General features: G+C 34.2%; 1 protein-coding gene across 1 annotated transcript in view; it reads right to left on the bottom strand.

Annotated features, from left to right (window-relative positions):
• Positions 1–223: 223 nt before the first annotated feature.
• Positions 224–24,179, bottom strand: part of LOC150094699 (nucleoporin NUP42-like) — an 85,523-nt gene continuing 61,567 nt past the window's right edge. Inside the window, exons 4-6 of the mRNA XM_090411475.1 lie at positions 21,791–21,877; positions 12,030–12,117; positions 224–769 (exon numbers count right to left, since the gene is read on the bottom strand). Of these exons, the coding sequence (XP_090267601.1) occupies positions 288–769; positions 12,030–12,117; positions 21,791–21,877 (657 nt within the window). The 3' untranslated portion in view covers positions 224–287. The remainder of the gene's footprint in view (positions 770–12,029; positions 12,118–21,790; positions 21,878–24,179) is intronic.

The following is a 24,179-nucleotide window of genomic DNA, read 5'->3' as shown; positions in this document are numbered from 1 at the left end:
CGTTTTTGTAAATTTTAAAGTTTCAAAAATCCTAAAATGATTCAGAGTAAAATATGCTGTTTTCTCTTTATTAAAGAGAAACAGTAATGAAACATTTTTGAATCCCAAGTGCTATTTTAAAACTATATAAATTTTTGTTTTAAGAAATATGTTATGATTACTTATTTCTTAAAACAAAAATGGAGGTCATGATTATCACCTCCATCTTTCTAAATAATGAATGTCAATAAATAAAACAATTTACTTAATCATAATATATACATAATCTCAAGAGTTCCTGTATAAACTTAGTGACATAGTTCTGCTGGTGGAGGAATTGTAGGGATCATTCCCAATGTGAAAGTTTCAGCCATAAACTGCTTCTTTTCATCCTCTGTAAGGTCCTGAATTGAAATATAAATACCACCTATTGCACTGGACTTCACAGATTCTTTACTAATTATTGGAAATGCAGGAGTTGTAATATCCATTGAAGATTCATTTCGTTGAGCAGTAGTAATTGTATTTCCAGCTGTTGGCTGATTGGAATTAAAACTGAAATCAGCACTTAAACCATCATTTTTTGTGAAGAACACCGAACTTGGACTGCTTTTTGATTGTTCCAAAGCAGCAGTAAATGAAAAGTTTGCAGCAGAATGAACAACTTCTGGTTTGAATAATGTGGTCAAATCCTTTTCAGAACCTGGCTGAGAAAACTGATGTAATTGAAAACCAAACGAGCTGACACGTTTTGATGAATTTTCCTGCTGTTCAAAAGATTTTTGCATACCTGTAAAAGACAATAATATTCCTTTAAAGTGTGTGTATAATCTACAGTATAGGTTTACAACTTTAGTGGGTGGTATTCACAAAAGAAATTATGAATGGAAAAATCGGCAACAAATGACTGAATGCAGTGAAAGTTAGTAATTAAACTTAATGTAAGGGAAGCTGGCAAAAAAGGATCCATTAACTCGCAACATGGATGGGCTCTGCTCTCAGGATTGGGCAAGTTAGACTCGTGCAGTGCCATCCCTGCTTTGGACGAGTCTAACTTGCCCAATCAAACTGTTCCATACTAGACAAAACTGTCTAGTATGGAACAGTTTAGCCTAGACCAACATTGGGCCTTCTTGTGGAATACCTCAGAATGTCCATCTCATGTGGCTGCTTCAGCTGACTTAGAACGTGAACAGAACCGGGGAATCCAATTGCAAATAGAGCATGTGATGTAATTTCTTCCCAGTCCTTTGATGTTCATTCACTTAAACATTCAATCACCTGCAACTCTCAATGGAGCCAAAAGTGTGGATACCTGGCTTTGACCAAACACTAGTCAGTGTAATTTATGACAAATATTCACCCATCCTAATATGGACATGCACACCTAGTCAAATATGATACAGACAATAGAGGATCTGCATAAGCATGGGACTGGTTACTCACACCACATGTAATATTCATGCACATATTTATGGTGTATATATTTGTGACAAGGTTCTGCAGATGCCTAGTCATGATAACAAAATCTCTTAGTATAAAAAGGATTTAGAGAATAATAAATGTTTAGTCAAATAATCAGAGCAGGTGTAATAAACAGTTCTAGTGCCAACTGTAATTACAAGGACAGGAAGGGTTTTTTTGATCCAGAGAACATGTGCAGTATATATAGAAAGAGAGACTGCAGGAATAATTACCCTATTCCATTAGACCTGGTGGCAAAAGACTGCATGTATAGTATGGGTCTATGCATAAGGTGAAACACAAAATGTACAGTATAATAAACAATTGAAGTCATTCCATGAGTGACTTGTCTTCATTTCTGGACATAAGCAGCAAGCATGATATGTGTATGTAATTTCTGAAATGAAGACAAGTGGCTTGGATGAGTCATATTTCTAGGCCATCCTGTTTCACTCAGCATCCAAATGAATATAACACGGTGAACCACAAGAAGGTGAGAAATGACCACTGGGCAAGCTACACATTCTTTATAGGCTATCTATATGGAGATTGGATTCCTCATTGTAGTTTATTTTATAGCTTCATGGCAACATATTTGACTCACTAAATTCGAACTAATCAAAACTACAGGCATAATACTATTCTGAAGGTAAATTACTATAGAAAGCTATCCATAAAAAAGAGATAAAGGCTGAATATAATATATCTTGGCAAAATTTTCCTAGGGAATAGGTTCAATGAAAAACTGTTTCATGATATTAAAAATAAGCATGTCAGCAGTAAGCCACTGACAACATGTCCTCCAAATGGTAACAGATTCTACTACTAGTTAAAAAAAAAAACAACTCTGATTATGGCCAATACAACATTATTAAAATAATCTGTTTGATAAGCAGGAAGACAAGGTAGTATTTAGGGCATAAATATGGACTTCATTAAGAAGTAAACTCTTTAATTCATCACACAACACTAAAAATAAAAAAAATGCTTGTATCTATGATATGCAAAATTACCCCTTTGTAATTAGTGAACACAAGGTTTAAAATTCTTCTGGCATTGCACTGAAGAAACAAAATTGAACATAATTTAAGAATTAAAATTAACCTAGCTGAAGCTTTACCACAGTGAATTGGACATCTTCAACAAATGAAACACAATTAACTAGAAGGATAATAACTGCACTGTAATTTTGTATGGATGGCAAGATTTAAATTAAACTACACTAATAGAATCTTAAAAATAGTTTTTTTTTTTTTGGTAATATATTCCTTTTCTGTATAATGCAAAAAAAGAAAGTCATTACCATTGTGATAATGCTGCTAACATCAAAAGCAGCATTGCCACTAATAGGATGTAAATGTGAACTGGATTTTATTCACACATTAGATTTGGTGTTGTAGGAAACATTACTTTGCACTTATTTAACTGCTTTCAAAGTGAAATCTATTGAGCCTAGGAATGATAAAAGTAAAGCAAGTTTTAATGATACCTAGGGAGATATGCTATATTATTAAAACATGTAGACACAGTAATAAATTTACTGAAATCAGCAACAAATATTTTGTACTGAAATTAACAGTAGTACACCTCAGTATGGAACAAACAAGCAATTCAAAGAGACAAAATATAAAGTAAATACAACAACTATACCAATAACAGCAAGTGGTGCAAACTAGAAGAATCACATCAGACCTCCAGGGAGTCGAGAGACTCGTTGTGGGAGTGCCCACACACAGCTCATCTGCATTCACCACACTTTCCAGCAATGCATTCCAATCACCCTCCATGGAAAAATCTCTCATGCCCTTGCTCACACCTTTCAAAAGATGACCTTTTGTTCTCTCTCTATCTCCACACATTCTATGAAAAATCTCATCCAAATTAATCTAGTAATTACCCCTCACAAACTTGTTTCAATCATGTCCTGCTACCTCATCTTCCCTTCTAGCCACTAGGCTCTGTAATTTACATTCTCTCAATCTGGCCTCATACTCTCCATTCCAGAGACCAACTTAGTGAATCATCTCTGAACCCTTTCCAAAAAAAAAAAAAAAACCATCCTTTTGAAAACCAGGCAACCAAATCTGTACAGTAATCCATATGAGGGTTGATCAAAGTCTTGTACAATGGAATAATAACATCCTTACTTCTACATGTCAGTGTTTGCTGCATCATTCCCATAATCTGCTGTGTTTTCCTCACAAGTTTAGCAAAATTGCCCACAAAATTTCAAGTCCCTAACCATCCCTATACTCCGTTTCCCAAATTTTAAAATCTTACACTTTGCTACATTAAACTGACATCGCCATACACTCACCCATTCAGTCTATTCAAGTCAACTTGAAAAGCTACATCTACTTTACTTATAATTACCCACAACTTCTGATACCTATCATTCAGCCAATCCCCATCTGTTCCAATTTTATTACTAGCTTGTCATGTGGCAATTTATCAAAAGCCTTTGCAAAATCTAAATATACTAGTGTACATGCATCGCCTTGTTATAATAAGCAGATTGCTAAAATACGATATGAACTTTAAATTGGGCCAGTATAACATGGCTTCTAAATTTTCTTTCAAGAGCTGCTTATCTTTAAAACTGCTTCTAGGAAATAGACAAGCATCACTCTAGCGAATACTGTGTTTGACCATATGATGTTGTGCAAGACCCAAATTTTGAGAGCTGTATACTTGAGAGGAGCCCTCCACATAGCATTTAAAGGAATGTGGAGAACTGACCAGGGCTTCTGACATAATGTCCAATCCTCACCTCCTCCTGGTGCACTGATTGGTATCTACCTGGATACTGAACGGGTGAGGATGTACTAGCAATTTGGGATTTAGCCGACCAAATTGTATTCTTACTGGCTTAAACCAAAATATAAAATGATGGAACAACATGACAGAATTTCGTGAAGGCTGGGCCATTGCCAGGTTAAATGAGACCGCCCTCCCATTGTTTTTGAAAGGGAACCAGGACAAACAGCAAAACACACCCCAACTCAACATAAGAATACTGAGGAACTGGATAAGTACCAGATTAAAAACATATTCAGGCAATAACAATCAAGGAAAAGGAGTAGCCACAGTATTCAACTAAAATACCAGGCTAATCTTCTTGAATAGCAGACAGTCTCAAGTAGAGTGGGCAAATATCAGAATGGGGAACTGGACAATCAGACTTATTTGTGCCTATGGTCCAGAAGGTTCTACTAAAGCGGAGGAATTTTTGGAGGCTTTAAAAAGCAACTGACACAATGAAAAAGGAAAAGTTGTTCCTTGTTGGGGATGTAAATAGCAGGGTAGGAAATGACTGTCAGACATACAAAAAATAATTGGTGAAAATTTGGAGAAAAGAGCAAAGCCAATAATAATGGCAAAAATCTGTTGAATTTCTGCTCAGGGCATGGACTGTTTATTACTAACACAATGTTCTAACATCAAAATGTGCACAAATTCACATGGAGAGAAGAGGCAAGGAATAAGAAAAGTCTCATTGACCTATGTTATTGTTGATAGTGATGTTTTCTCCCTAGAGCAGGACACCAGAGTGTACAGAGGATTTGAAATTGGAAGTGATCACCATTTAGTCTTGAGAAGGATAAAACTGAATTTCGTATTGAAAAGAAGAACATGTAAGTTAGTTTTAAAGCGAATAAAAGTTTAGCAGCTCTCAGATGTGAACTGAAGACTAAAATACACAAACATTATTCAAGAAAAAATGACAGAGTTTGAGAACAGGAACCAAACCATGGAGAAAACACTGACTGATCCATCCAGAGAAGCATGTGGTGAGGTTGTCTTCAAGGATAGAAAAATCAGAACTCCATGGTGGACACAGGAAGTTAAAGAGGCAATAAAGGAAAAGAGAAAAGCATATCAAAAGTTCCTGGCAAATAAGTCAACTTGTGCTCTTAGAGAATACAGACACAAATGTAAGAAAGCTAAACACTGTAAAACTAGCTAAACAAAAGTCATGGGAAGACTTTGGTAAGAACATAGAAAATAAATAAAAGAATGCTGTAAAAGGAATTAGAGATAAAGATGACATGAAAACAGGAGGAAAAGATGTCCTTGAAGTAGGGAATAATTACATGAAAGAAGCAGTGATAGCACAGCAGTAAAAAACACTCAACAGGCATGCAGTCAGGAATACATAAAGTTTCTACATACTTAAAGTAGAAAGGTAACAGGAGTAAATGATATTCGACCAGAAATGCTCAAGTATGAAGGTATAAAAGTCTTACAATGGCAGCACTGCATGGTTTAGAAGGCCTGGACAGAGGGACAAATTCCAGATGATTGGAGTAGAGCTCTCATATATAAAAGAGAAATAAAACAATGTGAGAATTACAGAGGTATTTCTCTACTGAGTGTTCTTGGTAAGATATATGCAAGTATGCTTGAGAAATGGTTCGGAAGGATTGTGGAAGAGAAGCTTGGTGAAGAACATGCTGGATTCAGGCCAAACAGAGGCTGTCAGGATCAGATTTTCACTTTATGACAGATAGTTGAGAAATTAACAAAGATCGGTATTTAAGCTTTGTAGATCTGGAAAAGACATATGACAAGGTGCCAAGAGAGAAGCTATTCGAAACGCTACAGTTATATGGTGTCAATTGGGTATTATATCAAGTAATGCTTGGTCTTTGAGTTGTAAGTCAGCAGTTAAATCTGGTGTTAGACAAGGATGTACTTTATTCCCTCTGTTATTCATTATCTATATGGATCACATTATGAAGGAAAGTGGTATTAAACCTGATATCAAAATTAGAGATGTTAATCTCTGCTTTATGAGGATGATGATATACCTCTAAATAAATCTGCTACAAGTCTGCAAGATTCCTTGACTAAATAGAATAACTTGTAATACATATGGTAGGAAGGTCAGAAATAAGACAAAGACTATGAAAATAGGAAGAAGCACTGAAAATATCAACTGCATTGTGAATGGAGAACCTAGAGAACAAGTAAAACATTTCAGCTACTTAGGCATGATTTTTAGTGAAGATCGTAAATTAAATATGGAAATAGACAATAGAATCAACACAGCTGGTATGGTAGGAAGTCAACAGAATAAATTCATATGGAATAAGAGAGAAATTAGCGAAAACACTACATTAGCCGTATACAAAACAGTGTTCAAATCAATTTTAACTTATGGATCTGAGAGGTGGTTCAGAAGTAAAACACTTGACCAAAGACTAGACTGCAGATATAAGAGTCCTGAACAGATGGCAATATCATATTAAAAACAAGGATATTGGGAAAGAACTTGACATTGTCAGCATCCAGGAATGCATTAGTAGAGCTAATCTCGTCACTTAAACAGAATGGGAGAGGAAAGATTAGCAAAACAAGTGTTCTATGCCAGGTTGGCAGGAGGAAGACCAAGATTTGGTGGATTGATACAGTAAAAAGAGCCTTAGAAGATAGAAATATAAGATCTGATAATGTTGGAGTCTTGACAGGTAACAGACTGATTTGAAAGAAAATTGTAGATAGGAAGTTAGTAATGATGTAAATTTTTCATGTAGTACTATCATATCCTGTACACCCCTTGAGGGTACATGTCAGAAATATGATGATGACCAATGATTTCACATAGGGCAAGTACATTACATCTACATAAAAGAGCCAGAAGGAAAGTTGGAGATGAACAATGGAAATCAAAGCATCATCCACATGGTTTATAATAAATGGCTGCACCCTCAAACTGGAGAAATATCTGCATGACATCCAGAGGGAAGGATAGTGTCAGTCAGACAGCGATATGTCAAACACCTAACCAAAATATCAAAAGTTTGTAAGGAAAAATATATTTTCTAGAATTTTTGATAGTATCCAATATGTGCATACACTTAATAGATGGCATAGAAATTTTGCCACTATGCAGAGGAGAGCCAATGTAATTCACAATGGGTCTCACAGAATAGTCTTCACGTATTTATGGGAATACATGTAAATGCCACTGTATTATTATTATCCCAGCGTACAGCTTTGTAGGAGATTATGCAAATGCTTAATCAGTGTCTTGGTAGAATTGTAATTCATCTCTTGAGATGAACAAGAGATGAATCTTCCTCTTGTATAATCAGTTTTATCCATTATCACTATGACTTTTCCTTAACTTGCTTTTAAAATAGATATACTGTATATAGCTGTTTTCTTTCAATGAAAGGAGAATAGGATTCAGCTGTAAATCAATGAAATTAGAAATAACTGGGCTTTGTTATTTCAAGAAGCAACTTCATACTAAAGTCTGTTCATATGCTAACAAATTATTCCTGTAGTTATCATCATCTTCATCAAATTCCTGACATGTACAAGGGGTGTACAGGATATGATAGTATTACATGAAAAATTTACATCATTACTAACTTCCTATCTACAATTTTCCTCCAAATCAGTCTATTACTTGTCAAGACTCCAACATTATCAGATCTTATATTTCTATCGTCTAAGGCACTTTGTACCATATCAATCCATCTGTATCTTGGTCATCCTCTGGGTTGTTTTGCTAATCTTTCCTCGCCCATTCTGTTCAAGTGACCATACCACCTGAGATTAGCTATGCTAACGCATTCCTGTATGCTGACAATGTCAAGTTCTTTCCTAATATCCTCATTTTTAATATGATACTGCCATTGATGCCATCAGTTCACGCCTCTAATCTTTCTCAGGAGTCTCTAGTCTTTGGTCAAGTGTTTTACTTCTGGCCCAGCTCTCAGATCCATAAGTTAAAACTGGTTTGAACACTGTCTTGTATACAGCTAATTTAGTGTTCTTCTGACTAATTTCTCTCTTATTTCATATGAATTTATTCAATTGACTTCCTACCATACCAGCTTTGTTGATTCTGTTGTCTATTTCCATATTTAATTTACCATCTTCACTAAAAATCGTGCCTAAGTAGCTGAAATGTTTTACTTGTTCCGCAGGTTCTCCGTTCACAACACAGTTGACATTTTCAACGATTCTACCTATTTTCATTGTCTTTTTGTTGCTGACCTTCATGCCATATCTATTACAACAGTTATTCAATTTAGTCAGGGAATCTTGTAAACCTGTAGTGGATTTATCTAGAAGTATAACATCGTCCGCATAAAGCAAAGAGCTGACATTAACATCTCCAATTCTGATATCATGTTTAATACTACTTTCCTTCATAATGTTATCTATATAGATAACGAATAACAGAGGGGATAACGTACGTATTTGTCTCACACCAGATTTAACATTAAACCATCTTCCTGTACTTCCTTCAATTTAACTGCTGACTTGCAACTCAAATAAAGACTAAGTATTGCTTGATATAATGCCCCATTGACACCATATAACTGTAGCGTATTGAACAGCTTCTCTCTCTCTCTTGATCCTGACATCCTGATCTCATCCTGACCTCTATTTGGCCTGAATCCAGCATGTTCTTCAAAAAGCTTTTCTTCCACAATTCTTCTCAACCGTTTCTCCAGTATACTGGCATAAATCTTGCCAGGAACACTCAGTGGGGAAATATCTCTAATTCTCACTTTCAGTTTTATTCCCCTTTTTATATATGGGTACTATTAGAGCTCTACTCCAATCATCAGGAATTTATCCCTCTGTCCAGACCTTCTGAACTATGCAGTGCAGCCACTGTAAGACTTTTATACCACCATACTTCAGCATTTCTGGTCGAATATCATCTACTCCTGCTGCCTTTCCACATTTCAAGCCTTTGATGGCTTTTTCTACTTCAAGTATGGATATGTACCTGACTGCATGCGTGGTCAGTGTTTTTTACACTGTGCTGTCATCACTGCTTGTTTCATTTAGCAATTTTTTCAAAGTAATTACTCCACACTTCAAGGATTTTTCTCCCATTTTCATGCCACCTTTATCATGTCCATCTATATTTACAGCACTCTTTCCTCCATTTCTAAGCTTCTTCAACAACCTCCAGAATGTCTCACCACCTTCTTGATATTTATTTTCTATGTTCTTGATAAAGTCCTCCCATGACTTTTGTTTAGCTAGTTTTACACAGTGTTTAGCTTTCTTACATTTGTCTCTGTATTCTCTAAGAGCACAAGCTGACTTATTTGCCAGGAACTTTTCGTATGCTTTCTCCTTTTCCTTCACTGCCTCTTTAACTTCCTGTGTCCACCATGGAGTTCTAATTTTTCTATTCTTGCAGACAACCTCACCACATGCCAATCAGGGTTTTCTTCAAGGCATGCCACTGAATCTCCAAGGTTTGGTTCCTGTTCTCAACTTTCATTTTTTTTCTTCCAATAATCTTTGTGTATTTTAGTCTACAGTTCACATCTGAGAGCTGCTCAACTTTTATTCGCTTTAAAACTTTTTTACATGTTATTCTTTTTAATATGAAATTCAATTTTTTCCTGCGCAAGACTAAATAGTGATCGCTTTCAATTTCAAATCCTCTGTACACTCTGGTGTCCTGCACCAGGGAGAAAACATCACTATCAACAATAACATAGTCATTGAGACTTTTCTTATTCCTTGCCTCTTCTCTCCATGTGAATTTGTGCACATTTTTATGTTGGAACATGGTGTTAGTAATAACCAATCCATGTCCTGAGCAGAAATCCAACAGGTATTTGTCATTATTATAACCTTTACTCTTTTCTCCAAATTTTCCCAAAACATTTTTGTATGTCTGACAATCACTTCCTATTCTGCTATTAAGATCCCCAACTTTTCATTTTTCATTGTGTCAGTAACTTTCTCTAGAGCCTCAAAAAATTCCTCCACTTTAACCTTAGCAGAGCCTTCTGTGGGACCATAGGCACAAATAAGTCTCAATGTCCAGTTCCCCATTCTGATATTTGCCCACATCACTCTACTTGAGACTGCCTGCCATTCAAGAAGATTAGACTCTTATTTAGTTGAATACTATGGCTACTCCTTCTTTTCCTTTATTGTCATTGCCTGAATATAACATTTGGTATTTATTGCTCAGAAAGATCTCACCAGTTTGTCTTTTTTTGTTTCAGTCATCCCTATTATGTTGATCTGGTACTTATCTAATTCCTCAGCTAGCTCCATTTCTTTGCCATTCAGGCTTCTTATGTTGATAGTACCGATCTTTAACTCTGGTGATGTTGAGTTGGTGTGTGTGCTTTCAGATTTGTTCCAGTAGCTAGCTGACTTTTCGCTGTTTGTCCTGGTTCCATGAAGAAAACAATGGGGGGGGCCTTGTTTAACCGAGCGATGCCCAGCTAGCATGAAATTTTGTCATGTTGTACCATCATTTTGTATATCGGTTTAAGCCAATAAGAATACAATTTGGTCGGCTAAATCCCAAATTGCCAGCCCATCCTTGTTCGTTCAGTATCCAGGTAGATACCCAACAGGGTGCACCACAAGAAGGTGAGGATTGGACATTAGGTCAGAAGCCTTGATCGGTTCTCCACACTCCTTTAAAGGCTATGTGGAGGTCTCCTCTCAGTTATACAGCTTTGACCTTTAAGCACACCCGGTTGGTCTTCCAGGAGACAACAGAACAAATTATCCAAATCATATTTATGCATCATTTCAACAGTTATTTTATCAAATTGTCTGCTTTAAAAACTCGACTATTGAAACCAAAATTGAAATAGCTTAGCAACTTTCAAAAAGACCTCAAAACACATCCACCCTAATATGTGTACTCAGACTTCTAGATGGGTAGCAATTACCCTACATATGATTGCAAAATGCACTTTACAAATAATAAAAAAATAGTTTCCTCTTTAGCACAAGTAAAAATAATATATGCCCATTATGGAGACCCATATCCAATTTCAACTAGACTGATTAACATTTATAAGACTTTTCAATGTGTGAGTTAGCCAGTCTCATACAGAGATGGTAGGGATTCTCCTGCAAAACATCATGTAGATAAAATTAACCATTCTATCCTACTATAAAACTTCAGTGATACCAAGTTACTTGATTGCAACAGGACATTCAGTCAAATGAAAGTATCCTACACAAGAGTTTCCAATGAAAAAGTACTAGAAAATGCATCGAACTTATTATATTGAGTTGTTTATAATTTGATGAGGCAAACCTGGCCATAAAGCATCATTGCTTTACATCTCGAATGTATCTGCTTAGTGGAGAAAAACCTGAAGTTGGAAGAGAAAAGTTTTGCAATTTTTATCTAAAATGGACTAACTCAGAATCAGATGGAATTGCTAAAGATGATTAGAAAAAGAATGGTGTGTGAATTCCACCCCATGAAAGGTAAAACTACATTAACACTGTTAGTGAGCTAAGGGTTAGATATCCAGGAACTTTTATCAAGCCCTTTCAAGTCTCTATTAAGCAAGCAAAGTATGAGACATACTGGACAATGAAATTCATCTACCAAAAAACATCCAAGCCCACAGTGGAGTCAGAACCACAATGTGGTGGGTGAAGAGTGGAAATGATATCTGTTCAGTCATCCAGGCTGACATATATGTATAAAAGGTTTATAATTATATTTTGTCGATATAACCATTACTGCTACATACTGAATAAAAACACACACACCTGTAAATATTTTGTCTATATAACTATTATTGCTACATGTACTGAATAAAAACACACACCTGCAAAAAGATTTGGGAGTTCATGAAAAGCACCAGACATCTCAACATTCATACCAGAATCAACCAAGTGTCCCTGTTCTATTTTTTCCTAAGAAGAGAAAAAAAGTTTCAATAAAATTTAATTACTAACTTTGCCAATATCTGTTATATTATAATAGAGGAATATATTTTCGGAGTTAGGCCTTGGTTTTAATTTGGTGTACCTGAAGAAAAGCTTTTCTATAAACTTTTTTTTGTTGTGTATCAACAAATTAAAATTGTTCAGTAGATTACCATTTTCCATAATTTAACAAAGAAAACAAATTTACAGTATTTTATGTATTTTTAAATACAAAAATGGGGGAAAAAAAATTCATGCACATCACTTTAAATATTAAAATTTCGACAATTTTCATTTCTATCTCTGCATTCTAAAATTCATTGTGTTTCAACACATTCAGGTCTCATTTCCTATATCCAACATTGTGCCATAAAGATTACAATATACAGAGATTAAAAATAAATTGCATCTTACACACAAGCAAATTAATTTAAAATTAAACCACACAATCTATACATTTAATGGATGTTTATGATTGGATGCATCTGTACAAATTAATTCTTTGGATAAAGTTAAAATCTTTGGATATTGTTTGCAATAAGATCTGCCTGAAAGTACATCTCTGCTAGAGTAATATAGGATAAAGAATGGCTGACTCTCTTGTTCCTGCTGAGATGCCAGTGTTTAATTTCAGGCTTAATCTCAAGCAAATTCTTTAATCAATTGTTGCATCCATCTTGAATATCACACACTTTTACTAATACTTCCTCTTTCATTCTATTTAATTGACCATACCACCTGAGATTAGCTCTGCTCACATAATCTAAAAAGCTAACAATGTTAAATTCTTTCCTTTTTAATACCATTCTGTAATTGATATACACCATCTGTTCATTCTCCTGTTTTTCTCTCAGAAATCTCATACCTGGTGTCCAGTCTTTGAGCAAGTGCTTTATTTCAACCAAGCTCTCAGATCCATAAGTTGAAATAATATTAAAACCAATCTTGTATACTAGTTTAGTTTTTTTATGTCATAAATGTATTCATCTGACTCCCCATGATACCAATTTCACTTATATTTTGTTTTTCATCTTCCCAAAAAAAAAAAAAAAATTGTATTTAAATAGCTGAGGTATTTTATCTATTCTTTAGGTTTCACCATTCAGGATGTGGCTGATGTTTTCAATGTTCCTGTTTATATTCACAGTCTGTGAATTGTTATTGATAATTTTCATGCCAAATTTGTTACACCAGTAATTCAATTAAGTTAAGGATTCCTCTAAATGGAGGAAATAGAGTTATTGAAAAGTATAATATCATATATTAAGCAAAGACATAAGATTAACATTTCCAATTTTGATATCAGGTTTAATCCCACTTTCCTTTATAATGTAATTGACAGAGATGATAAATAATGGTAGAAATAGTATACACCTACATTAAACAAACTTCCTGTACCTTTTAACATTTGAGTTGTAAGTCACCTGTTAGAACTGAGACTATGTATTACTGGAAAGAAAGTCCCATTTAACTATAGTGTTTTGAACAGCTTTCTCTTGGTACCTTGTCATATGCCTTTTCTGGATCTAAAAAGCTCAAATACAGATTTCCATTATATGTTCATGATTTCTCAACTATTTGTTTTAAAGTGAAAATCTGATCCTGACAATCCCTACATTTGACCATCTTGATTGCTCAGTATGGAAAATTTTCTGTAAATCTTGCATTGTTTTATTTCCCTTTTTTATGGATGGCTACTAAGAAAGCTCTACACCAATCATCTCAAGTTCAATCTCATGATAAGGCCTTCTGAATTATGTAATGCAGCCACCTGTAAAACTTTTATACCTCCATATTTCTAAGCAAACATCTACTTCAGTTGCCTGCCTTTCCATGTTTGAGATTTTTGATAGCTTTTCCATCTGAAGTATTGATATTGTACTCCTGAATGCATTCCATTTGAATATTTTCTACCACTGCTACAGAGCTTGTTTCATTTAGCAATCTTTCAAAGTAATTACTCTAGAATAAATTTATCTTCATTTTTATATTATCTTTATCCTTGGATTCCGTTAACAGTATTCTTTCCTCCATTTCTAAACTTTTTCAATAACCTCCAAAATACTGCCACTTTCCTTATTTATCTTCTATATTCTTACACTTACTTTCCATGACTTTTGTTTAGCTACTTTTACTCACTACTTCTCTTTATTCCATTTTTCTCTGTATTCTCTCAAAGTACATGTTGAATTATTTGCTAGGAGCTTATATAATGTGCCTTCTTATCCATAATTGTCTTCTCTTTAACTTCCTAAGTCAGCCATGGAGTTCATATTTCTCTATCCTTACTGATTTCACCACATGCTTCCCGAATCAATGTTTTCTTCAGTCCTCCACTAAATGTCTAAGGTTTGATTCTTGTCTTCAAATCCTTTCCTTTTTTTTTTGAACAATATTTATATATTCCAGTCTACAATTCATCTCTGAAAGTTGCTTGAATTTCATTATTTTTAATTTTTGTGTATATTTTTATTTTCATTGTAAATTCATTTTATCCTGCTCAAAACCAAATTACTTTCCTGTATACTCTCGTGTCCTACATTACTACATGAAGATATTGCTACCAATAACATAGTCGATGAGACTTTTCTTATATCTTGTATGTGAATGTAAATTTGGTTTCATATAAACTTAATCAATGCAATGATAAGGTGATTAATCCTATTTAAATATTGGGCTATGTTTGTCAACTGCATGCATTCTCTGGTTGGTTTGTCTGTTTGTTCTGCAGAATGAAAAACTTCACAAGGAAAAAAACCTGCCCTTCTATGAAACCAGCAAACTCATCTTCAAATGAAAAATCCAAAAAGCTCATCATATTAGCTAGGATTGGAATTCAAGTATTTCCAACCAGAAAGGCATCATAGTTACTGAATGAAATACTGAAGTTCTCTCAGTCATAATCCTCTTAGCAGCAAAGACGTATTGAAGAGTTTCCTTGATTTTGACCTATCTTCACAAGAAAATCTGGTCAGCCCCGTGCTCATAGTCTGCTTTGTCTATGAGGTGTATTCAGAGACACAGTCTGTGGGTAGAAAAATGTTTAATTTCCAGGAGGAAAGAAAAAGCTCTCTGTCTCTCTAAGACCAGCTAACTTTGCTTTTCATGAGAAAGGCCTCAAAGTTCCTTCTATTACAGATGTCATTGGATGCTCCTATTTCCCAATGTAGCTGTCCACGATAAAGTCACTTTTCACTAAGGAGAAATATCAGTGATTCTAAGTGACAAGAAACAAAGAGCAAGAATTAGTTCTAATGAAAGAATGACAGTCAAGAATAATAAGAAGAGAAGTAAACAAAGAAGGAGGAGGAATATATCAAATTCTTATTCCTTTTGTTAATGATCTAGCAGTTAAATCAACAGTATTACTACCATACTTTAAAGAAAATGTAATCAAGAAATGACAATATTTATATACTAAATGCATAATCTTCAACAATTAATAATCATAATATAAAACTAAATTAATTAAATTATTGAAGCAGTTGCTATATGTTACTGTCAGTCTAAATTACAAAGCTCCATAAAAATCATTAAGTATGACAATGAATGATAAAGAAAATAAAGTTTTAATGATAGCAGTGAATTCAGAAGAGGCATAATTGGAATGAGGCAATACATAGGTTGTGTAGGAGGAATGCTATATAGCTTTAGGTCTCCGGAGTAAATTTGATGGATGAAAGGACTTGTACATGTCTGTTGGATTGCACTTAAATAGATTTGGAGTTAGGTATCTGGAGAAACTTTTCAATGAAAGAAGAAAACTAAAACTGTTGGAAGGAGGTGCAGGGGAACATGCATGCAAATTCCTTTGAAGCAATTGAGTAAGTATGAATGAAAACAATCATAGAATGATGAATGCAGTTTTTCTGTTAAATGAGACACCTGTGGCTTTAGGGATATTTCAATGTGTATATCAATGGTCATAAGAGCAAGGAGTTTTATACATTAGCTTGAAATGGTCAAAAATTAAGGCATTAGTAAGAACTGGTTGAAAGAGGATGATACAGTTGCAGCAACAAAATGTAATGGGGTACTGTATTTTCAGGAAAGTGTGTATGTGAGAGAGAGAGGATGGAGATAGGTATCACTAATACTAGTAGAAGAATTAAAAACTAGAAAGAATAGTTCATGAAAGTAGGGTTGAGGGAAACAATGTACATGAAGCTATCCGACATAAGATAAAAAACAACTATATATTTTGCATTATTGATATAAGTCGAGTGAAAAAGAGATGCATATTTATCAGCAAATTAGCTCAATGAGCACAGCTGATTCATTGAGCTGATCCAGTACAAGTAATTAATCATTATAGGGAACTTCCTGTATAAAACAGACTGACAGGAGGAGAGGATGAGGGGCATAAAATATCAAGTTACTGAAAAATAACTACCTAAAATAATGTGGTGGAAGGTGCTCAGGGAAGTGGCTTCTTTAGGAAATGGCTAAAATGTGGAATCATCAATTAAGAAGGGTTATATGTACATGACTACAGGTTGGTGTGACTAAGAAATTACAGGGAGGATGTCAGCAACACATACAAAATAGTCAATGGGTATATTTAAGAAAGGCATATTATATATCCAGGATCAGAAGGATAAATCATATAGGTGTTAAATGGATGATTAGCATTACAAAACAGGATTTGTAAAAAACAAGAAAAGCGTTTGTAAGATATAAAGACAAAACTTATCAATAAGCACATAAAGTATAGACAAAAGAAGGGTGATGAAAGCAAAATCAGATCATGAGAATGCAATCCAAGAATTATTTTGGTGAGTAAAAGCAAAAATGATGATGGCAGGGAGCTGACAGGAGCAGAAAAATCAGCTGAATTACCAAGTGATCACTTCCTAAGTGTGGAGATAATGTAGTGATTGTTTCAATAGGGAGTCAACATGACAATAAAGATAGATAAACTGGAAGTATTTAGAATAAAATCTCAATGTGAAACAACCTGCATTTTATAGGAAAATGAGAGAGAAATGGCAGTGTCCCCCAACTAGGCTGTTTATGTCTGAGAACTGGCAGAATCCCAAAGGAATTGAAAACAGGGAAAGTTGGTACCCAATATATAAAGAAAGCTCTAAAACAGAGATAGAAAATGATAGACTAATTAGTATCTCAGGAGCAGTGATTAAGATAGTGAATTAACTTTGACAGAATTCAGGAATGGGTTATGAGAGGATTATGATATCCAACATGGAACAGCATAGATTTGTGAAAGGGAAGTATTCTCTTAGTAATTTACTCACTTTCTACAATAAAGTGACAGTTGAGTTGAATAAGGGAAAAAACCATCATGATATTGCTAGATTTTGCAAAGGCATTTTTAAAGGATACAGCAGAGAAACCCTATTATGTAAACTGGAGCAAATGGGTGTGAAACTGGTAACATGGATAGATGGGTGGCTAATGGACAGCCAGAGAGTTGTTTGTGGAGTTGTATTAGTATAGAGCTCTATACTTGGGCTGCTGCTGTTCAAATTTTATATTAATGATATTGGGAATAATTTGAGGGGAGAATATCCAGTTGTTTGCAAATGACACCAAACTGGAGAAAGTAATAGTTAATTTGGGTGATGTAGAGATCTTGCAGGATGATTTAGACTAGCTATTTTGCAAAGGATAATGACTGACAATTCAGTGTGTCTGAAGGTTATGCCTTTCGGAATAAAAAAAAGTACAGGTATGTTAAATAGATGGAACTGCACTACACAAAACTGATGATGCTAGGGATTTAGGAGGTAATGGCAAATAGAAAGTTGAAGTTCAGAGAAAATAATACAAAAGTGAGCAAAATAGCAAAAAAAGATCCAAAGAATTTTAGATGTTAAGAGATATGATAAGCAAGGATAAGAAAGTTATTTTTCTTCATAAGATCTTGATATAACCACATTTGAACTATTTTGTAGAGATCTAGTCACCTAGGTTTCTTGGGGATATGGAAGTGGTGGAGAGGATTCTAAGGCAAGTGGCCAAAATGGTGACAGACTGAAGCACATATATTTTTCAATTGGACACTCATTTTGATCCTGTGGTAGAAAAGAAGGAATATGATAGAAATACATAGGTTACTAAAGGAATGAGCAGATGTTAAACAAATATTGAATATGTTAGTGGACAGGAGAAAATGAGGGATCATCCTTGGAAATTGTGTGAGAGTGGTTAGCAAGAGCATTAGTACTGGATTTTTTTCTCCCTCCTGAGAGCAGTAAATGGGCAGAAAGGTTGCTTAGTACTTCACTGGTGAACCAGTTTAAAAGTAGAATAGGCACTGCGCAAAGAATGGTTGGTGTGGATCTCCTACAATGGGTCTTCAGACTCCACGGAAATACTCATGTAATAATAATATTTGATAAAAAATGTTCAAGCAAGGAATTATAAGAGGTTTACAATGGTTACACTGCATAATTTAGATTGCCTGGCAGAATAACAATTTCCAAAAAGATTAGAGTAGTACAGACACTCATCTCATCTTACAGATGAGAGAAACAAAACTGTGTTTTACATAAGATTTATGCACACATACTTGAAAAGATTAAGAAAAATTGTGAAAGATAAAGTTAGAGAGAAAAAAAAACTGAGTTCAGTCCAAATAAGGACTGTTAGGACCAGATTTTTACTTCACAAGGTAAGAAATTATGGAAATATAATAATGAACTATCATGTAGATCTGGAAAAAGCATGAGATAAGATGCCAAGAGAAAGTTCTTTGACATACTACAGTAATCTAAAGACATTATAAAGAGCAACATATAATATGTACTTAAATTGTAATCTGTTTTTAAAAGAATCAAACTTGAATGACTCTCAGCCAGATTATCAGACTGGAAATGAAGACTGATGAAAAATCCAGTATAAGAAAAGGATGCATACTATCTTCACAATAAAAAGACTTTTTATTATGAAAATAAAAATGAAAAATATCATAGAAAACATTAATTGCATTTTCAAGGAATGCAGTTAACGAACTATATGTATGAGCAAAACACTTTAGCTACTTAGGTTTCTGATTGCTTTTCTGCCACAAAATGTTGATATATATATTGTATTATTCCTCTGGAATGTTATTATATAAGATATCTTCAGCTTTCATAATCTTTGATTTCCTTTGTTTATTTTCACCATTTCTAAATTTTTACTTTTTTAGATGTTTTAGTAACTAACCTGCAAAATGTCTGACACTTCCATGATATTTATCTTCTATGTTCTTTCTGAAACCTCATAGCTTTTGTTTTAGCTATTTTTGCACAACTTTCCTGCATTTCTGTCTATATATATTCTAAGATCACATGATGGCTTACTAGCCAGTATAGGTAGCTGAGAAGATAGCATATCCACTCTCTAAACAAAGACTGTAGGCATGGGTGTTTGTACAAATGTTTAGGTAGTAGATGAATTTCACTGTGCATGTGTCCATTACCTCTACTTATTATTAAAAAAAATAAATATATTTGGTCTACTAGAGCAGGTTACTGAAATATCGGTTTCAGGGCATTTCGTCCAATCCCTACATTTTGTCTATTACTTTTCTCATCCAATAGGACATTTCGTCCAATTCTTCATATTAGTCCAAGGAGTCATAACTTGTGATCATTAATAATAGTCAGTTGACACAAAAGAAAAAGGCGCAAGACAATATGCATGGTCCACCCTAACACGTTAGGTTAGGTTAGTTAGTTGACACATTGATTAGTCAGTTGGCACAGTAGTACGTTAGTCAGTTGACACAAAAGAGAATGGAGCAAAACAATATGCATGGTCCACCCTTGCATGTTAGGTTAGGTTAATCAGTTGACACAGATGGGACAAATTGAGATTGGACGAAATGTCTGACTGGACAAGTGTTCTGTTAGACAAACTTATAAAAGGACAAAAAATCTTGGACCATCTGCCTTCAAATCGAAATATCTAACCATTAGTCCACCACCACAATACTTTAACTTTGTCACTCAAATCTCTAAGGTTCAGCTTTTTTTTTTGTTTTTTATTATTGTTTTGTTTTCTCAATTTCTTTTAATTTTCACCAATAATATCTGTATATTTGGGCCTATCATTCAGATCTGAATTGTTCAAATTTGATTCTTTACCATACATTTTCAATGTGGTACTCATTTTGATCTTGATAAACAGTAGATGGTGATTACTTCTTATTTCCATTTACCTATATAAATTCTTCTATCTTATTCTTGTTCTCCCATGTCCTTAGCAAGAAATCTTAGTGGTTCTTAACTGTATTGTTAGCTTTTCTCTTTTTCCCCAAGATATTTCTAGATATCTGGGATTGATTTCTGTTCTGTTGCTTAAGTACCAACAACAATGACCTTTTTTTTTTCTAGTGTCAGCTTCTCTGTAATGGCTCAAAAAAGTTCCAATTTACTTCTTTCTTCCTATTGGAAGAAACAAGTAAATTGGAACTTCCTATTGGATCATATGCACAAGTAAGTTTTATTGTCCAATACCTTCCCTATTTTAAAATATACTTACAACGCTTAACTTCAAATAAACTCCAAAAAAAGTTTAGCTTCATGTTTTGAGTTAAACAATGCTATGAAAACTATTTTCTTTCCCCTGATTCTTAGCATCTGAAAAATAGTCATATGATATAGCTACTACTTAGAAGTATCTTGCCTATTTTTGTCTTCTTAGTCTCTGCTGGTTTTACTAGTTTTGTATTCTGCTGAGTACTTGACTTTTTACTGTTTGACCTGGTTCCCTGACAAAACCAGCAGTGGCCTTAACATAACTAGGCAACACTCTAGTTGGTATGATATCTGATTATGTTATACCATCAAATATGTAATTTCAACCAATGTAGAACATAACTTGATCATTTAAGTCCCAAATTGCAAATTGCTAATTGCAATTTGGGACTTAAACCACATTCCAAATTGCTAGCTGATCCTTATTCAGCTTCCAGGCAGATACCTAACAACAGAATACACTGGGGAAGATTCAGTCAGTTCTCTACGTTCCTTATAGAGATCTCAACATAAAGAATGTTGGCATCATCTTTCAGTTACACAGCTTTGATTCTTATGCAATCATCTCCCTCCATTAAGCTTAGTAGTTAAAAAAAATATCCTATCCTATCCTAATTTACGCTCATGTGTAGACCTACACATTTTACCGTGTAGGTATTCGGAACCAAAATCCTATGGAATAGGTTGGTTACTCCTTATTCCTGGAGGTATCCTATGTCTGTAGAAGCGTGTGTTCACGCTTATATAAAAAAATAAAATAAAAGCCCACCTTTATGCTAATGCAAAAAAACTTGAACCTAATATAATTATTTTGCATAAGAAACTTACCATCACCTATCATTTAGTGTTTATTCTCTGAGAGAGAAAAACCTAAGTTTCAAGACAAGAATTAAAAATTTTCATGTCTGAGATTAACTAACTCAGTTTTTATTGGAAAAAGGTTCCCTCACATCCTGGATGGAATTCAAATCCACGGTCTTTCTGAAAAAATGGTTGTGTGTCATTTTCTTGATGATGCAATAGCAGCATAAAACAAATATTCAATGCATTGAAAACATAGAGTAATTGACAGCACATTTTGTGAAATGTTACTATTTTAGTAGCTAATTAATGTAATGAGTATACCATATATAAAATGATCAAGCAGTCAAGTCAATCATACAAAGAAGTGTTACCAATATTTGCTGAACCTCCACTGAAGGATTACACAATTGGTTCCTCCTTTCTTCTACTTGCAACAAATTATCCTTTATGTGCTGAACCTATATTACGAATATATTTAATTATTAAAATTAATTATGTTTTAATAAATATTAAAATATCTACCTGAAATAAAATTCACTATTCAGTAGTACAAAATGAAAAAAATATACTCATTCAACATTATGTTCAGCAAATATCCCAACAAAAATCAGTAAGGAAAATTCTGTATTTTTCAAATGCACAGGTGATTTTTTTTTTTTTTGTTATTCTTAACATTTCCGATATACAAGCTGATAGCTGTCTGCAGCCGAATCAATTTGAAATCATCAGTTCTCATCTCATCACTGAAATTAAGCAAACTTAAGTCCAGTAAGTACTTGGAGAGGGTGACTGCCTGGGTGCTTAATTTCAACATTATGCTGACATAACGTTTTTCTGTTTAAATACTTCCATAGCACAGTCAATATACATGAAGTCCTCTGGTTGGAAAGAGCTGAGTTTGAATCCTCTCTAGGATGCAAACAACCTTTATTACTGAAGGCAAGTTAGTCAGTCTCATATGGAGGTGGTAGGGTTTTTCTTCATGGAAACTCTGGTTTTTTCATTCCACAAAACAGGCAAACCAGCTAGTAGAACAATTAATTTACATTTACAACTAATGCATATCAATGCAGATAGGACTAATTCCCCTATCCTACACACTATCAGGTTTCTAAGAAGCAAATTACTTGGCCATGACAGGCTGAGACTAACACAAAAAGACAGATGGGAAGCTGATAGTTTAGTACCATTCAAGTGAGAATGTTAAGTCATGAAAAACAGAAATGATGTATAACTCCAAATATTTTGGAATTTTAAACTGTATTTTTCTGAACATGTTGATATCTGATTTCCAGTCTCCACTAAGCTTAATTTGCTATGTTGAACTGTTATGATGCCTAATAGCGAATGAAATGTTTCAAGTGAAAAATATTTGCAGTGTGCTTAAAACAAAAATAAAATTAAAAAAAAATCCATAGTACTGAATTTTTGCTTAAAGTTACTCAAACTCTGTGCATTTAAATAAGACTTGGATTGTTAATTTCTAATTACAAAGAAATAAGATATGAAACTGTGTTTTGCTATGAAATAAAAATATGGTACTCATCACAAAAAAGGTCTAACATTGTTGATAATACTTAACAGCGAAATGAAACAAGGAATTCTGGGAAGCACAGATAACATTGCAGGAAATGAATCTGCTGGGTGAAATATAACTGAAAGTACTAGAATTCAAAAAAAAAGATAGGGAATTAAATCAGTTGATCCAGTTCAAATAATCAAGAATATGAGCCATTTAATTCTGGAAGAGTGAATCTACTGTTAACAACAGACTTCAATTTTTCAAGTGACTTGAACATGAGATCAAACTAGGGAATATATGGAATGTGCATCTGTTATCTTAGAAGACAGTACTGGAATCTAGTGCATGAGTGGCTTATCTCTTGTAAATATGGTATAATCAGCAGATACTGAGGGCTGCATCAGTGCTATCTACTAACAGTCAAAATCCTCACTTTTGAAAAGTTGTGGAGACTTTTCAAAAATACTATAATGCATGTATGTTATATAAAAATCATAAGCACTTAGTGTGAAGAGTCAGAAATATAATTATAAATGTGTGTGTGCATGCATGTGTGTTGCAAACATGAACTTGAAGGCAAAACAAGAATGAATGAAAAAATGCTAGGCAAGAAAGGGAGATGAAAGAACTCGAGAAGATGAAGAGTGTTAGCTGAAATAGGAAGAATGGGGAAGATAATGGCATGTGAAAGTGAAAAAGAGAAGTAAGGTATAAAAATTAAAAGACAAGAAACTATGCTGGAGAAAATTAAAGGAAACAACGCAGTATTAGTCAGGGTACAATGATGAAGTTGTATGGCAATTCAATGATTCAAGGTGAATAATAGCCAGACATATATAAAACAATGGACACTGACTATTGCTATGAAGAAAAGAAAGAATGGAGATAAAATTACCAAGATGGTATGCAGAAACAAATGATTAGATAGTATAAATCATTTGACAGTCAAGGTCAGAGATGATAGGAACTGAGGCATGATAAAGAGAAAACTTACTGGTGACAAATGTTATAATCAGAATGTGTAGAAAGAACAGCAGTGGTTTATAACTGGATTATGGCCAAAGTAACTAAGGCTATGAGGCAAGTGTCTTTTGCTTCCAAATTGGAAGGCTTCTTCTGGGCAGTCTGCTTGTTTTGCATAAAAATAAAATAAAAAAACACTCATTTCTAAGATGGAAAAACCCTGCCACTTCCATATGAGATTGGCTCTCAGTTGAAAAGCTTTTATAAAGATTCTT

The sequence above is a fragment of the Typopeltis vanoorti genome, chromosome 21 (assembly GCF_054136105.1).
Source record: "Typopeltis vanoorti isolate ZY-2024b chromosome 21, IOZ_Tvanoo_1.0, whole genome shotgun sequence".
Taxonomy (NCBI): Eukaryota; Metazoa; Arthropoda; class Arachnida; order Uropygi; family Thelyphonidae; genus Typopeltis; species Typopeltis vanoorti.
The sequence above is the reverse complement of the archived record's forward strand: the minus strand, read 5'-3'. Positions and strand labels throughout refer to the sequence as shown.